Below are 17584 nucleotides of genomic sequence, written 5' to 3'. Positions count from 1 at the left end.
GTTCTGCTAGGCCTGTATACCTCGTCTATGTACATGTAGAGCTAAAGATATTGTTATTATTATTATTATTATTATTATTATTATTATTATTATTAAGTTGTATCGGGTCTTCAGAAAAATGACTATAATTATTACATATATTTTCCCTTTCATCTCGTGTTATATTATATTGCTGATGTTTTCGTTAATAATTAAACGAAAATATGATGATTTATGTTATTAGACGCCTTATTTTTTTAAATTACGTGCATAGGTAGGACACAACAAGGTGCTGAAAAAGAAAAATCGTCATAACAAAAGTGAAGTCAAAGTGGATATGATTAACGTAACGAGAGAAGCGAAAATAGAAATTGGAATGAAAAGATACAACTAGAAAATGAAATACCAGGACAAGAGGAACACACAGAGGAAAATAATCAAAACTCAGTAAAAATGAAACGGTAATCTCTGGATATGTGTGTAATCCCGAAGTAAGGTGTGTAAAAGCTCACAGATGGGGAAGACTCCAATAGCACAAGAAAAATAAAATGTCAGTATTATAACAAGGGAATATGCAGATGCAGAGAAAAATGTAATTACCCCTATCCAGAGCAATACCTCAACGTGTTAAGAAGAGGCAATGTTCCTTTGAAGAATGAAGTGATTGATTCTATTTTGAAATATGTAAAAGTTAACTTGAGAAAAAATGACTGTGACCCAGACTGTCCATTTCTTCGTGTAAGGAAGAAATAAATTAACGTCCGTACCTTATAAAAAATAACTATGGATGTGCATTTATTTTGGGCGTAAAGACTAACAAAGACAAGAGAGAGAAAAAAGATAGGAACAAGAGACTAACATCAATATGTGGAGAGACAGCAGGTGAAACAGAAGAAATACAAACTGGAACTTCGCAATGCCTCACATCAGTATACACCAAAATATCTCCAGATACCACCAAAGGTACACTGCAACAACACCTCCATAACATCACCATACACCATCATAGCATCAGCAAGCACCATCATTGCACCACTATACACCTCTTTAGCATCTCAGTACTGATACAGCTTAGCCTAGTATAAACCTTAGTAATACATACCCACAAATTGGTCTAATAAGATACTTGAGTCAACGCTAGGACATAATTAATTGAAAACGTTTCGAGCCTGGGACCTTGATCAAGGTCCCAGGTCCGAAACACTTTCTATTAAATATGTTTTAGTGTTTGCTTACGCGTCTTTCTGAAACAACTTGGCCTCTCTGGAAGGATAACTGTCCAATTGTCGTCCCTCAAGAACTCAAGGTAAACAAGGGTAGTAAACTCTTGTGTTCCCGAGTACATTGAACCAGCAAGAGTTTTTCTGGGGAATTAAATTATATAATATCAAGCGAGGAATACTGTTATAAATCATAGAATATCCAACACACTAAACTTTTTAAATTTAAGAGTACTTCAGCTAATCAAAATTAAGCAAGCTAAGCAGGCTTAAAGCAAAACTAAATCCTATTATATTTTAGTTGTAATGGGGTTAACCATGAGCTCCAGTGAACAGCTAGTATTATGAGACTTGAGAATTTTGCCCACTTTTTTCATGGTAAAACCCTCCATTCTCATATTATCCCCGAGATAATCCAATCTGAGTGATTCTGCTTTACCACTGTTGTGCACCAGTGCTGTGAGTGTGAGTGACACGGGGCATTACGTGTGTAGTGCTGTTAATCCCTACGGCAGTGTGGAGAGCGGTGCCCAGCTCAGGGTAGAGGAAACCACCAGGATCATCAGGGCGCCCAGAGACCGTGTCCGAGGCAGGGGCGAGGCTGCTGTCTTCAGGTTAGTGCAAACCTCATTTCTCTGCGCAAGAAAGCGGTTAATGTCTCGAAGAGCAACATTTTGAAAAATATTTTCATTTCCTCAGGCAGGCCAGTGGAAACTATTTTCAAGGAGCAGGCTGGCTCATGGCACCTTTGAGTTATTATTATTATGTGAGTAAATTACCTGCATGAGGTTTACAGGGTATTACATGAATTATTACTGGTAAGTAATTTGGGTGAGATAAGTGGGACATAAGCCACAGTAGGTCGCAGGTCTGGAACTCCCTCGATGCTCACTTCTTCACCACTCTCACAAAAAGCTAGACCTAGGTGTTCCACCACTCTTCTCTTGATAATCTTCTCCATGACTTTGCATATTATACATGTCAGTGACACTGGTCTTTAGTTTTAATGCTTTATGTCTGTCTCTTTTTAAAATTTGGGACTACATTTGCTCTCTTCCACACCTCAAGTAGTCGCCCTGTTTAGATAGATATGTTGAAGACTGTTGTTAGTGGTATACATATGCTTCTGCTCCCTCTCTCAGAACCCATGGAGAGATGTTATCCGGTCCCATTGCCTTTGAGGTAGCAGCCTCTTGACTTCTTCCTCAGTTGTATGTAATGTGTCCAACATCTGATGGTGTACCCCACCCCTCCATTTTCCTGGAGTCCCTTCTGTCTCCTCTGTTTACACTTCTTTGAATCTAATGTTGAGTTCATCACATACTTAACGGTCGTTTCATGCGATCTTCCCTCCTTCCTTCCTGAGCCTGATTACCTGGTCCTCGACTGTTTTCCTCCTGATGTGGCTGTACAACAGCTTTAGGTCAGATCTGGCTTTCGCTGCTATGTTATTTTTGTATTGTCGCTGGGCGTCCCTTCTTACCTGTGCATATTCATTTTTGGCTCTACGACTGCTCTCCTTACTATCCTGATTCCTTTGCCTTCTATGCTTCTTCCATTCTCTAGCACACTTGGTTTTGGCCTCTCTACACATTTGAGTGAACCAAGAACTCATCCTGGCTTTCTCGTTATTTCTGTTACCCTTGGGTACAAACCTCTTCTCAGCTTCCTTTATATTGTCACATATTCCATCATCTCACTTCCCTGCCAGTTCTCTGTCCCACTGAATCCCGTGTAGGAAATTCGTCATGCCTGTGTAGTCCCATCTCTTGTTGTTTGGCATCATTTGTCCTGCCCTTCCTGCTTCCTTCTCCACTTGTAACTCTATGTATTCGAAGCTCAGACCCACATGGTCACTGGCGCCGAGAGGTCTTTCATATGTTTTTTATCTTTTTTTTATTAGCACACTGGCCGATTCCCACCAAGGCAGGGTGGCCCGAAAAAGAAAAACTTTCACCATCATTCACTCCATCACTGTCATGCCAGAAGGGTGCTTTACACTACAGTTTTTAAACTGCAACATTAACACCCCTCCTTCAGAGTGCAGGCACTGTACTCCCATCTCCAGGACTTAAGTCCGGCCTGCCGGTTTCCCTGAATCTCTTCATAAATGTTACTTTGCTCGCACGCCAACAGCACGTCAAGTACTAAAAACCATTTGTCTCCATTCACTCCTATCAAACACGCTCACGCATGCCTGCTGGAAGTCCAAGCCCCTAGCACACAAAACCTCCTTTACCCCCCTCCCTCCAACCTTTCCTAGGCCGACCCCTACCCCACCTTCCTTCCACTACAGACTGATACACTCTTGAAGTCATTCCGTTTCGCTCCATTCTCTCTACATGTCCGAACCACCTCAACAACCCTTCCTCAGCCCTCTGGACAACAATTCTGGCAATCCCGCACCTCCTCCTAACTTCCAAACTACGAATTTTCTGCATTATATTCACACCACACATTGCCCTCAGACATGACATCTCCACTGCCTCCAGCCTTCTCCTCGCTGCAACATTCATCACCCATGCTTCACACCCATATAAGAGCGTTGGTAAAACTATACTCTCATACATTCCCCTCTTTGCCTCCAAGGACAAAGTTCTTTGTCTCCACAGACTCCTAAGTGCACCGCTCACCCTTTTCCCCTCATCAATTCTATGATTCACCTCATCTTTCATAGACCCATCCGCTGACACGTCCACTCCCAAATATCTGAATACATTCACCTCCTCCATACTCTCTCCCTCCAATCTGATATCCAATCTTTCATCACCTAATCTTTTGTTATCCTCATAACCTTACTCTTTCCTGTATTCACTTTTAATTTTCTTCTTTTACATACCCTACCAAATTCATCCACCAACCTAAGCAAAGAGCAACTGTGACAACTCCCACTTTATGTGTGATTCTTTATCTTTTAACTCCACGCCTCTTGCCAAGACCCTCACATTTACTTCTCTTACAACCCCATCTATAAATATATTAAACAACCACGGTGAAACCACACATCCTTGTCCAAGGCCTACTTTTACTGGGAAATAATTTCCCTCTTTCCTACATACTCTAACTTGAGGTTCACTATCCTCGTAAAAACTCTTCACTGCTTTCAGTAACCTACCTACTATACCATACACCTGCAACATCTGCCACATTGCTCCCCTATCCACCCTGTCACACGCCTTTTCCAAATCCATAAATGCCACTAAAGCTTCTTTAGCCTTATCTAAATACTGCTCACTTATATGTTTCACTGTAAACACCTGGTCCACACACCCCCTACCTTTCCTAAAGCCTCCTTGTTCATCTGCTATCCTATTCTCCATCTTACTCTTAATTCTTTCAATGATAACTCTACCATACACATTACCAGGTATACTCAACAGACTTATCCCCCTATAATTTTTGCACTCTCTTTTGTCCCCTTTGCCTTTATACAAAGGAACTATGCATGCTCTCTGCCAATCCCTAGGTACCTTACCCTCTTCCATACATTTATTAAATAATAGCACCAAGCACTCCAAAACTGTATCCCCACCTGCTTTTAACATTTCTATCTTTATCCCATCAATCCCAGCTGCCTTACCCCCTTTCATTTTACCTACTGCCTCACGAACTTCCCCACACTCACAACTGACTCTTCCTCACTCCTACAAGATGTTATTCCTCCTTGCCCTATACATGAAATCACAGCTTCCTTATCTTCGTCAACATTTAACAATTCCTCAAAATATTCCCTCCATCTTCCCAAAACCTCTAACTCTCCATTTAATAACTCTCCTCTCCTATTTTTAACTGACAAATCCATTTGTTCTCTAGGCTTCCTCAACTTGTTAATCTCACTCCAAAACTTTTTCTTATTTTCAACAAAATTTGTTGATAACATCTCACCCACTCTCTCATTTGCTCTCTTTTTACATTGCTTCACCACTCTCTTAACCGCTCTCTTTTTCTTCGTATACTCTTCCCTCCTTGCATCACTTCTACTTTGTAAAAACTTCTCATATGCTAACTTTTTCTCCCTTACTACATTCTTTACACCATTCCACCAATCGCTCCTCTTCCCTCCTGCACCCACTTTCCTGTAACCACAAACTTCTGCTGAACACTCTAACACTACATTTTTAAACCTACCCCATACCTCTTCGACCCCATTGTCTATGCTCTCATTAGCCCATCTATCCTCCAATAGCTGTTTATATCTTACCCTAACTGCCTCCTCGTTTAGTTTATAAACCTTCACCTCTCTCTTCCCTGATGCTCCTATTCTCCTTGTATCCCATCTAACTTTTACTCTCAGTGTAGCTACAACTAAAAAGTGATCTGATATATCTGTGGCCCCTCTATAAACATGTACATCCTGAAGTCTACTCGACAGTCTTTTATCTACTAATACATAATCCAACAAACTACTGTCATTTCGCCCTACATCATATCTTGTATACTTATTTATCTTCTTTTTTTAAAATATGTATTACCTATAACCAAACCCCTTTCTATACAAAGTTCAATCAAAGGGTTCCCATTATCATTTACACCTCACCCCAAACTTACCTACCACACCCTCTCTAAAAGTTTCTCCTACTTTAGCATTCAGGTCTCCTACCACAATTACATCATATGTGATGTCCTCAATATCTGCACTACTCAAGGTGAAAACTAGGTCCAGTCTTGCTAGTTCTCTATCTCCTCTCTCTTTGGTAGTGTCCTTTGTGTGTTCGTACATGAGGTTTTCCAGTGCCATCTCCATCATCTTAGCCTTCCATGTTTCTGGGTTTCTGGGCCCCCATTGGGCTCCAGGTTCTCCCAGTTAATTACCTTGTAATTGAAGTCACCCACAGTCAGCATCTCTGCCCTGCCCGCATGAGCCCTTCTGGCCACTTCAGCCAGTGTGTCAACCATCGCTCTGTTACTCTCATCATACTCTTGTCTTGGTCTCCTGCTGTTCTTTGGTGGGTTATTCATCACTGCAATTACCACCTTGGGACCTCCAGACTGAATTGTTCCTATTATGCAGTCTCTTGATTCTCTGTCTCCTCTCTCCAGCTCATTAAAATCCTATTGGTTTTTGATAAGCAGTGCCACTCTTCCCTCTGCCCTTCCTCAGGATCCGATATACCGTTGGAAAGATGACATCTGTTATCATTTCTGTTAGCTTGGTTTCTGTGAGAGCTATGGTGTCCGGTGATGCCTCTTTGTGGCGTGTGTGGCGTGTGTACTAACTTATTTGTGGTTACTGGGGTCGAGTCACAGCTGCTCGCCCTCTTCACTGGTCGCTACTAGGTCACTCTCCCTGCTCCATGAGCTTTATCATACCTCTTCTTAAAGTTATGTATGGATCCTGCCTCTACCACATCACTTGCCAGACTATTCCACTCCCTGATAAATCTATGACTGAAGAAATACTTCCTAACATCCCTGTGACTCATCTGAGTCTTCAACTTCTAATTGTAACCCCTTGTTGCTGTGTCCCATCTCTGGAACATCCTGTCCTCTGTGTGTGTACTCACCTATTTGTGGTTGCAGGGGTCGAGTCATAGCTCTTGGTCCCGCCTCTTCACTGATCACTACTAGGTCTTCTCTCCCCCTTCTCCATGAGTTTCATCAAACCTCGTCTTAAAACTATGTATGGTTCTTGCCTCCACTACGTCACTTTCTAGGCTATTCCACTTTCTGACAACTCTATGACTGAAGAAATACTTCCTAACATCCCTTTGACTCATCGGAGTCTTAACTTCCAACTGTGTGTGTGTGTGTGTGTGTGTGTGTGTGTGTGTGTGTGTGTGCGGGCGCGCGTGTGTGTGGGTGTGGGTGTGGGTGTGTGTGCGTGTGCGTGTGCGTGTGTGTGTGTGAGGAAGAATGCACTATAATTGAACAAGTATTTTCCAAACTTCACTATCCTCGTCACTTCATCAGAGACTGCAGACGACGGGCATTAAACATCTTCAACACACCCAGAGAAGACACTGCCGAGAAGAGATACATAGTCCTCCCCACCAACTCCATTGCCAAACACGTTTCCAACATCTTTTCCAATACCTCATTCCAAGTATCTACCTCCACAACCACGACCATCAAGGACATTACCAGTAATAGACATGACAAGCTTCCATCCTCTGCAAGGGTATACATATTCCCTTGTAATGACTGCAGCAAATTATACGTGGGCGAAACATCCAGAGACCTCCAAACATGTATTTCAGAACACCAATACGCAAGCAGGTCTGACGATCCAAGGAATGCCTGTGTACAACACCGTAATTCACGCAACCATTTAATAAACTACAGAAACTCAAGACTTATCGCCACAAAAGACAACACTCAATACTGAAGAATCCTAGAATCATCGCTTATCTCTATAACCAACAACTTCAACCAGAACAATGGCTTCTATAACATAGCTGAACCACTTGCCAAGAAACTTCTTCATCGCTATCCCACATAAGAACATAGGAATGAAGGAAAACTGCAGAAGGTCTACTCACATACTTATCCAATCTCCCTTCCAAGCTAACCAAGATTTTAAACTCTATAACCCCACCCGGTAGATCATCAGATGCAGCATTCTCCACCTGACCTCAACATTCTGAACCTGACTATAAATACTCGCGTACCTTCCACCCCAGGTAGATCTGTTTGTGACTTGAAAAAACCTACTGTGTGGGCGAAACGTTGTCAATAAAGGATCACATACCGCATGAGTTTATTTTTCCAGTGTGTGTGTGTGTGTATGTGTGTGTGTGTGTGTGTACATATGTACATACATACTTATTTAGCATTTAATTGTATTCTTATACCTCCTATATGTTGTGTGTTATTAATAATTGCATAATTATATATTGATATGATGAAGTTTTCTTGTTCCGTGAGTCACTTCCTAGAGAGACATGATAACAGTCCTTATCGTTATATTTAATATTTTTCTTGATCACCCGTAAGGTGTAGCTACTGAGAGTAGTAATAATAACTAGATGTACTTTGGTCACTGCGCGATCCGAGAAAGGTATCCTCATATTACATAATCCCAGTCCCCTGTACCTCAGTGCATGCAAAAGGATTAGTACAGAGTGCAGCATAAGTTTCTAGTGCAGGTAAGTATTAGCAGTGAAAAAAAAATTAAATCAGATTTAGCATTCTCAAGTTATCATCACATGGGCACTAATATCCCATTTTTTCAGTAGAAATGTCAAATTAAGGCATGTGCAGCCCTAAACTAATTTAAAACTTCTATGAAAAACCAGCTTTGAACTCAAACTGAAGAAGAATTCTCTTATATTCTCAGAGGGACAAATATTTTAAAATATATCAGCACATTTAAGTGGCACGTCAGTTCCTTTGCTGATAATGTTAATTTTCCCCTTTAATCTTCCGTGTCCACAATTACTATCGCAATCGTTTTGTCTGCTTTCGTAAAGTCTAGTCTAGGATCTTTCCTTAATTCTTGGTATAACTTAACAAATCTTTGAGGACAATCGTGTTGCAGCACGAACATCTGCAACACAAGTTTCCTCAAAGATTTAAGTGATATGAATTAAGGAAAGATCCTAGACTTCACCTTGCGAAACAGACAAAGCAAATGGGATAGTAATTATGGACAAGGTAGTTTATAGCTGAAAAATAAACACATTAGGAGACAGATATAAATGTTGAAGAGGCTTTCTTTCTCAAGTTATCGCACGGAAACGAAATCCGGGAATAGTCTACATACCTTTGTCGACAAGGTACATGTCAGTAGTTGCACGAACTTTGCCCTAGTTATAGTATACCAGTGATAAAAAAATTGAAGCCAATCGGATAAGGTATTCTCAAGTTATGAACGTAATCTCTGAAAGAAAAGAAAATCTTGACACCAATAAAGTTATCATGATAAACAATTTGTGCAGGACGATATTTTTATTATTTTTATTGACATTATTATAATTATTATTAGTAGTAGTAGCAATCAAAGAAAGCGCAAAACTTGGAGGCATCATTCAACGCTGCAATCTTGTTATATTTCCCCAGTGAGTATGATGAGTGAAGAATAGCAATACTGTCACTCATCCTTGTCTTCTCTGCTCTTCATGTAGTATTTTTACAAGAGACGTCGATTTATTTTAAAGTGCTGCATAAAATGTTGTATCTCTGCTTGTGCTTCTAAATGTGACGTCTCTATTTTAATCTGTTCTTTTATCTGCACATAAAACTGTACTTTTAGTTACTATTTTTAACTACATTTGGAATGTTTAGTGATGAAATTTCTTTTCTGTCTTATAATTGCCTCATTTATGCTGTAGTCTGGCTTTTATAATCTACATTTATCAACCATAACTTTATTTTCATTCTATCACTATTTACTGCCTGTTTAATTTGAAGTTACATTATCACTTTCTTATGTGTGCTCATCACAGGTGCAAAGTAGCCGTTGATAGCGACTTGGAGCTGAATGTCAATTGGCTGGTGAACGGAGTACTCGTTGACTACGACAAGAACCCCAGACTATTGAGACAACCCAAGAATGGCCTAACGGTGAGCCTGGTAACTGAGGATGACGCTGGGGTTTACACCTGCGTGGCCTCCACACCCCTGGATAGCGTCAACGCTAGTGCTACGCTCACCGTCAGAGGTAAACACCTCGGTCATGTTTGGTGTAGAGGCAGAGCTCATAGCAATCACATCATTCGGTTAGATATTACACTAAATTATTTCAGTTGAAAGGAAGTATTCAGAAATTACAAAGGAGTGCTTGCACTAACAAATCATTAAAGCCACACACGCACGCTAACTTTCTCTTCCTTGGAGCTAACGTGATAGTCTTACATTCCTCCTGGCGTTGTATAATCCCCCTACCAGTTTAACTTTCCCATTAATATAATAAGAAGATACACAAAAAGGAATACAGGACCAACTACAGTTGAGGACGAGTGTTGCACAATGTATACATGACAGTTAAGTCTCTGACTGATGAGTCCTGCTAAAAGAGGACGTCCAAACACATCCGTTTCATGCTTTTCTTATGTTTTAAAAAATATTAAATTATATAGAATGTAATTATTTATTAATGTAATTAATATAACGTGATTTTAAGGAATGTTTCGACGTTTGTAATAATTTTGCTTAATGTTTGGTAAAAATTTGTTATTATAGAATAAGAGTGTGTAATCGTGCACAAGTTGGTCCTGTGGGAAGCTGACGGACACATCTCTTACCAAAGAAATACCAGTTTAGAAGAAAAAGTCACAGTAGCGTTGGTGGAACAATAGGCAAATAACCTGCACTTAGGAGAGGAAACTTAAGACGACGTTTCGGTCAGTTCGGGATCATTGTTCAGTCACAAACTGACAGTGATCTTGGACGCACCGAAACGTCGTTCATAGCTTTCCTCTCTGAAGTGCAAGTTTTCTGTATATAAATATCAATTTGTTCGGTTGGTTTATTAAGTTTAATTCCTGTTGTATACACGAGGGTAATCAACTATACATTACTTGTCAAGAATATTTTAAAATGCCAGATAAACGCTTACTGGTATAAATACAAATGTATACGGATCATAAGTGCATTGTACAATCTATTCTTCAATTAAAGTTTTAAACGCATTGTGTCTTTCAAACATTTCCGAGCGCTCGAAATTGACCGGCAATTTAAATATTTGTTATTCTCGGTTAGCTTAGTTTAGGTCTGGTAAGCCCACCATTTATTAACTTTTAAGTAAAATTACCAGACAATAGCAAAATTAAAGAGAAATGTGCGGGTTATGTCTGGCAGCGCGAGGCTTACCACGACATTAGAAACCTGCAGTTTCTCACGAACGGTAAAAATCTGGAGAATGAGTCGCACGGTGATGCAAAAGTCTGCCATGACAGCCTTTGCCTGTTCATTATCAAGAATGTACGTGTCCCAGGCATCAACACACCTCACATCTTTGTGCCTGGGGTAAATGCAAACTAACATGTGGATCTTCTGTATTAAAGCATTCTGAGAGTTGCAGTGCACCATGAATCAGGGACGGCGAAGCTGGCAAGCAGGAAGAGTGCAAAATGATAACACACAACTTCACGGTGAGCCCAGAGGACTTGCTTGACAACTGGGAACCATTTAAGTTCTCACATAGTATTATTTCAACGGCAGACCTACTCCAGAACCACTACTCCAGCACCACTACTGCTACAGCAAACACCACTCCTCCAGCAAAACTACTACTCCAGCAGCACCACTGCTACTCAGCACCATCGGTATATTATAATAATAATTATTATTACTATCACGGTGTTCATGGGAAGCGTGAATTATACAGCACTTGTTGGGATGGCAAGGATTCAGGTTTGGTCCAAGGGTGTACAGGCTCAATGTTTTGGATCAAGAACCTCTCGCCCTTCAAAGGAGCCCACTAATAAATAACGTGATTGTCGAAGCATGAACCGAACCAATGGTCAAGAAAGTTAGTCTAGGTCATTATTGGAAACAAGTACTCAAGGGCTCCCATCCATTGTCTGCAAAAGTGTAACTTTAGTACCACTAAAGAAAAGCAAAGCAAAGCAAGAGCCAAGCCTTCCTGACCACAGACACATCTAAACTGCAACCCAGGACAGACTACAACCGCAGGACAGACTACACCCGAACATGAAAGGGAATGAGGAGTCTCCTTCGACCAGCAGCCCAGGATAACCCAAGAAAGTCGGTGCGTCATCGAGAACTGACTGTCTTATTTCAATTATTTTCCTTCAGTCTTGTCCCCCAGGATACGACCCACAACAGTCGACTAACACCCAGTTACCTACTTACTGTTATTTGAACGTGGACAGCCCAACATTTCTACCTGGTCGGGGATTGAACAACGGACACTCAATGTGTGAGGCGAGAGCGTTGCCAACTGAGCCACGGGTTGACAGGAATGTACTGAACATGATGGCAGCACAGGCTTAGCTCCTCGCAGTAGATCATGAATTTAAACCATACCCCCGGCCGGGATTGAACCCGCGGTCATAGAGTCTCAAAACTCCAGCCCGTCGCGTTAGCCACTAGACCAGCTAGCCACAATAAGATTCATCCAACTAGGTATATTTCTACACCATAGGAAAGTTAGCACAGGCACCTCTGTGACCACAAATGCAAGTTTTTACAGACGAATCTCCATTACGATTTCTTGAGTCATGTTGACGGCAGTGAAGGGACTTGAGCTAGAGTTCGTCACGGCCACGCTAGCTGGAGATTCGTCTGTAAAAACTTGCATTTGTGGTCACAGAGGTGCCTGTGCTAACTTTCCTATGGTGTAGAAATATACCTAGTTGGATGAATCTTATTGTGGCTAGCTGGTCTAGTGGCTAACGCGACGGGCTGGAGTTTTGAGACTCTATGACCGCGGGTTCAATCCCGGCCGGGGGTATGGTTTATTTGCAATCGTGTCATTACGATTTCTTGAGTCATCATGAATTTCATAGAGAAGATCTAATCCTATAGAAATCACACAGCGCCTGGGAATAGGGAAAGGCGGTTGAATCAGGTTTGATCTGAGGAAGGGGAGGGCAGCTTCAGTTCATTGACTCAAGAGCACTTTAAAAACATCAAGTCACTCCCCTTGAGGGGGGGATGGGGTCCTCACAGCAGAAATCTAGGAACAAAAAATCGAAAGAGAAACTAACAGGGAAGTTTCAGATTTTCCCAGAGCGAAACTCAGTTCCAAGGTAAAAGTTCTCATTGTTTGGAAGACAGAGGATATACTGTACTAATAAATTTATTTTTTACTTATGTAGTTGCATTTAATTATATAAACTAATTCCATTTTAACTTTACTAAGCCTCTCCTCCACACCTGTCACCACCCAGGAGCAGGGAAGTCATCAAAGCCCGTGCCCATACCGGATGTCAGAGTGCCCCCAGCCCGACACGATAGTCCGTGCCCACCACCCTATAACAGAATTAAAGATACACTTTGTATCCTTCAAGTGACAGACCAGAAAATGAACTGGAGAGACGCTCGTGAATACTGCAGGTGTGTGTGTGTGTGTGTGTGTGTGTGTGTGTGTGTGTGTGTGTGTGTGTGTGTGTGTGTGTGTGTGTGTGTGTGTGTGTGTGTGTGTGTGTGTGTGTGTGTGTGAAAAATCACCTGTCTGTCCATCTCTCTCCATCTGTTCGTACAGTTACAGTCTCGGTCTATTTTCTTTTTGTGTACTTTTTCGTACATCATAAACTAATTGTTTTATATTTCAGAGTACAAAATAAGTGTTACCTCAGTGTAAATATGACTACAAGCAGGTTTATTATTAGGTAATTATAGTTTAGGTAAATTAAATAATTTAGTCAGCAGTGCTTTGAAAGATTTACATAAGAACATAAGAACACGAGAATGGAGGAACACTGCAGTAGGCCTGTTGGCCCATACTGGGCATATACTTCACAAATCCAACCCGCTAATAGAATATGATGCTTTTGTTATCACTCTAACGCATCCCCAACAACCTTTAAGAACATAACATAAGAAAGAAGGAACTCTGCAGCAGGCCTACTGACCCATGCGGAGCAGGTCCATGTCCCACCCCCCCGGATTAGCCCAATGACCCTCCCAGTCTGGTCACCACCACTCAAGGAAGGAGCACGGCACCAGACCCAGCAGCACAAGCTAGTCAGGTCCAACCACACCCACCCACACCAACTCATGTATTTATCTAACCTATTTTTAAAACTACACAACGTTTTAGCCTCAATAACTGTACTCTGGAGTTTGTTCCACTCATCCACAACTCTATTACCAAACCAGTGCTTTCCTATATCCTTCCTGAATCTGAATTTTTCCAGCTTGAAACCATTGCTGCGAGTCCTGTCTTGGCTGGAAATTTTCAGCACGCTATTTACATCCCCTTTATTTATTCCTGTTTTCCATTTATACACCTCGATCATATCAACCCTAATTCTACACCTTTCGAGAGAGTGCAGATTCAGGGCCCTCAGTCTATCCTCATAGGGAATTATTATTATTATTATTATAAGTCCTCATAGGGAAGATTTCTGATACATGGGATCATCTTTGTCATCCTCCTCCGTACGTTTTCCAGAGCATTTATGTCCATTCTGTAATACGGTGACCAGAACTGAGCAGCATAGTCTAAATGAGGCCTAACCAAGGACATATAGAGTTGAAGAACAACCTGAGGACTTTTATTATTTATACTTCTAGATATGAAGCCAAGAATTCTGTTAGCTTTATTGCGAACACTAATGCACTGTTGTCTTGGTTTTAGATTACTACTAACCAGAACTCCTAAATCCTTTTCGCAATCAGTAGTATTAAGATCTACATTTAGTTTATATGTGGCATGGTTATTTACCTGTCCAACATTTATAACTTTGCATTTGTCAATATTAAACTGCATCTGCCACTTCTCCGACCATTGCATCAGTCTATTCAAATCATCCTGGAGTGCTCTAGTGTCATTAGAATGAATTGGACGGCCTATTTTGGTGTCATCAGCAAATTTGCTTATGTCGCTATTTATTCCCTCATCTATGTCGTTTATGTAAATTGTGAACAACAACGGGCCCAACACTGACCCCTGAGGAACACCGCTTGTGACGTGCCCTCATTCTGATTTCTCCCCATTTATGCAAACTTCTGCTGCCTATTTGTCAGCCATGCCTCTACGCAGGAAAAAATTTCTCCTCCTATTCCGTGTGCCTTAAGTTTCCTCAATAGCCTCTGATGTGGAACTCTATCGAAAGCCTTACTGGAGTCCATATACACAATATCATATTCATTACCATGATCTACCTCCTCAAACACCTTAGTGAAAAAAGTTAATAAATTCGTAAGACAGGAACTCCTCTTTGTAAAACCGTGTTGAGATTCATTAATCAATCTGTGCCTATCAAGATGGCTACGAATTGCTTCGGCAATTATTGATTCCATAAATTTTCCCCACTATGGAGGTAAGGCTTATTGGTCTATAGTTCAAAGCCAAGGACCTGTCACCTGCTTTGTAAATAGGTATTACATTTGCCATTTTCCACTTATCAGGCACTATTCCAGTTTGTAGTGATATGTTAAAAAGATTAGCCAAAGGTATGCTAAGTTCTTCTTTACATTCCTTTAACACCCTTGCAAACAGTTCATCAGGACCTGGGGATTTGTTAGGTTTTAGTTTCTCTATTTGTCTAAGTACCATGTCACTAGTTACTGCAATCGTGCATAGTTTATTATCGTCCTGTTCTACATAGTCTATTATTTCAGGAATATCGCTAGTATTTTCCTGGGTGAAAACTGAGAGGAAGTAAGTATTGAGAATTTCACACATATCCTCATCACTGTCAGTGATCTGACCAGAGTTACTCTTAAGTGGACCAATCTTGTCCCTTATCTTACTTCTGTATACCTGAAAGAACCCTTTTGGGTTAGTCTTTGAATCCCTTGCGACCTTAGCCTCATAATCCCTTTTTGCTTTTCTTATTCCTTTCTTTATTTTTTTTTCTTTAATTGAATATATTGATTTCTTAACTGTCCACCCCCTCTTTTGATACGCCTATGTATGCCTCTCTTTTGACCAATGAGGTGTTTTAATCTATTGTTCATCCATTAATCTATTGTTCCTCAGTAGTCACCTTGACTTGCTACCCAAACATCAGTTGAGCTATCCATCCTAATCATGACTAAATACCCACTAACCACTAGTAATTTCCACTTCCCCCAGGAAGCTAATCAGTCATCTTGCCCGTATTTTGTGCTTAGCTACCCATTCTCAGCTGAGTAGGATATCCATTTTTTTTATCTAATTTTTTAACCACCTGTAAAGTATATTACTGCTCCACAGCCTAATTACAAAACCAACTGCAACATTTTAACCACCTTTGATAGTTAAACACTCATCAAAACAGCATTATCCTTTCCTAACTCAAGTGCCTAAATTACCTTCAACCTCGGTAAAATAAATCTATCGTGCAGGAGCGAGGGCGGAGACCTGGCCTGGGAAACCGACAACATCGTTCTGAGGACCTTCTTGGAGGAGCTTTATGGCCTTGGTGGTGTTTCATGTACGTGTCCTCAGTATTTTCCAGCAATCCTAAACAAGCCTGGGTCTTAAGCATGAAGATGTTAACTTTGTGGGGATTTTGTTTCTTTTCGAGGTTTAAGATAATGCATGTCTACCACTAAAATCTAGATGACTATGTGATTATATCTCTGTATTATAGTGTATTGCCTTTCCACTTCTATTCCTTCTCAGGTGTAAACGTAGTCTTTAAATCTTATTTTATGATACTAAGGTCGTAATCTTAACAGTTAATGCCTTACTATCATGCAGTTTACGAGGCTTGAATTATCCAGTAATATTAAGGTGGGTGATAGCCAAAAGATTAGAGGCACACAATTTGTCTAGAGACCAGGCCCCAATGAGGTTCCCTATCGAGTTTATTTCTTTTTTTCAGGGACGCAATGGCCGTTCTGGGTGGGTGGGAGAGAACATCGAGAAAGTACTAGTGAAAGTGATAACAATGACAATCTCCGCAAAGGAGGAAGTACTGCCAGTGGCAAAGGAGGCAACAATGGAACCGGAAACAAAGGAGGTGCAGGGAGAGGCAGTAATAAAGGAGGTGGCAGCAACAGAGTGTGGCGGTGGGTGGATGCAACACGGGTGTCAGCTGAAGGTGTGTGGGCGCCTGGACAGCCACGACATTACAGGCTCGCGGATTCCCCGGACGGTGTCTGTATGATCCTGGACGGATACGTGGGATACCGCTCCACGGCACTACCCTGTCACCTCAGACGACGCTTCCTTTGTCGACCTCTCGTCCAATGAGTTTATCACCGTCTACCTTTAACTAAGCTTAAAGGTCCTAAAAAATTAAGTATGAGAGTTCCTAGCGATGTGTTATAATATAATGTAAGACCAACTTAAATTTTCTCATTTTAAAACCAATCATAGCAATTGCTTTATTTGATGATGTGAGAACATGTTCTCACATCTCGAGTTTCCGAGGTGTGAGAACATGTTCTCACATCTCGAGTTTCCGAGGTGTGAGAACATGTTCTCACATCTCGAGTTTCCGAGGTGTGAGAACATCTTCCAAATAAGATTCAGGCAGGAATTAATGAAAACCGATGGAATAATCCATAAGACTGGATCATCCAAAATGGAACTGTTGATGGCTGTTCATTTTATTGCATAACAGCTGTGGTCTAGATGCCCAGGAAGTTGATCCAGGTGAGGTAACTGGGAAAACATTGACCTTATACATATCAGTAAGAGTCACCGGCATCCCTCTAGTGCTGAAGTCTCTAATGCAACTAGAATGAACTACGATACGGGTGGGGTTAGAACCCATGGGCCAGCTGACTACAATAAGATTCATCCAGCTAGATATATTTATACACCACAGGGAGGTTAGGATGGGCCACAATGGGGCCCGTGCTACCCTCCCTAATTTATT

General features: G+C 41.1%; 1 protein-coding gene and 1 long non-coding RNA gene across 5 annotated transcripts in view; one reads left to right on the top strand and one right to left on the bottom strand.

Annotated features, from left to right (window-relative positions):
• Nucleotides 1-17584, bottom strand: part of LOC138852922 (uncharacterized) — a 145354-nt gene that overhangs the window by 101936 nt on the left and 25834 nt on the right. The gene's annotated exons all lie outside the window — the stretch shown is intronic.
• Nucleotides 1-17584, top strand: part of LOC128688255 (neural cell adhesion molecule L1) — a 68041-nt gene that overhangs the window by 49457 nt on the left and 1000 nt on the right. For 2 of the 4 annotated variants that reach the window (XM_070086553.1, XM_070086554.1), the window contains exons 13-17: nucleotides 1655-1813; nucleotides 9584-9798; nucleotides 12995-13160; nucleotides 16101-16189; nucleotides 16583-17584. The exon at nucleotides 16583-17584 is cut by the window's right edge and continues 1000 nt beyond it. In XM_070086553.1, the coding sequence (XP_069942654.1) occupies nucleotides 1655-1813; nucleotides 9584-9798; nucleotides 12995-13160; nucleotides 16101-16189; nucleotides 16583-16953 (1000 nt within the window). In that variant the 3' untranslated portion in view covers nucleotides 16954-17584. The remainder of the gene's footprint in view (nucleotides 1-1654; nucleotides 1814-9583; nucleotides 9799-12994; nucleotides 13161-16100; nucleotides 16190-16582) is intronic. The other 2 variants (XR_011392175.1, XR_011392174.1) reach the window with 2 other exon arrangements.

Source organism: Cherax quadricarinatus, chromosome 19, assembly GCF_038502225.1.
Source record: "Cherax quadricarinatus isolate ZL_2023a chromosome 19, ASM3850222v1, whole genome shotgun sequence".
NCBI lineage: Eukaryota > Metazoa > Arthropoda > Malacostraca > Decapoda > Parastacidae > Cherax > Cherax quadricarinatus.
This window is presented reverse-complemented; position numbering and strand designations above follow the sequence as displayed.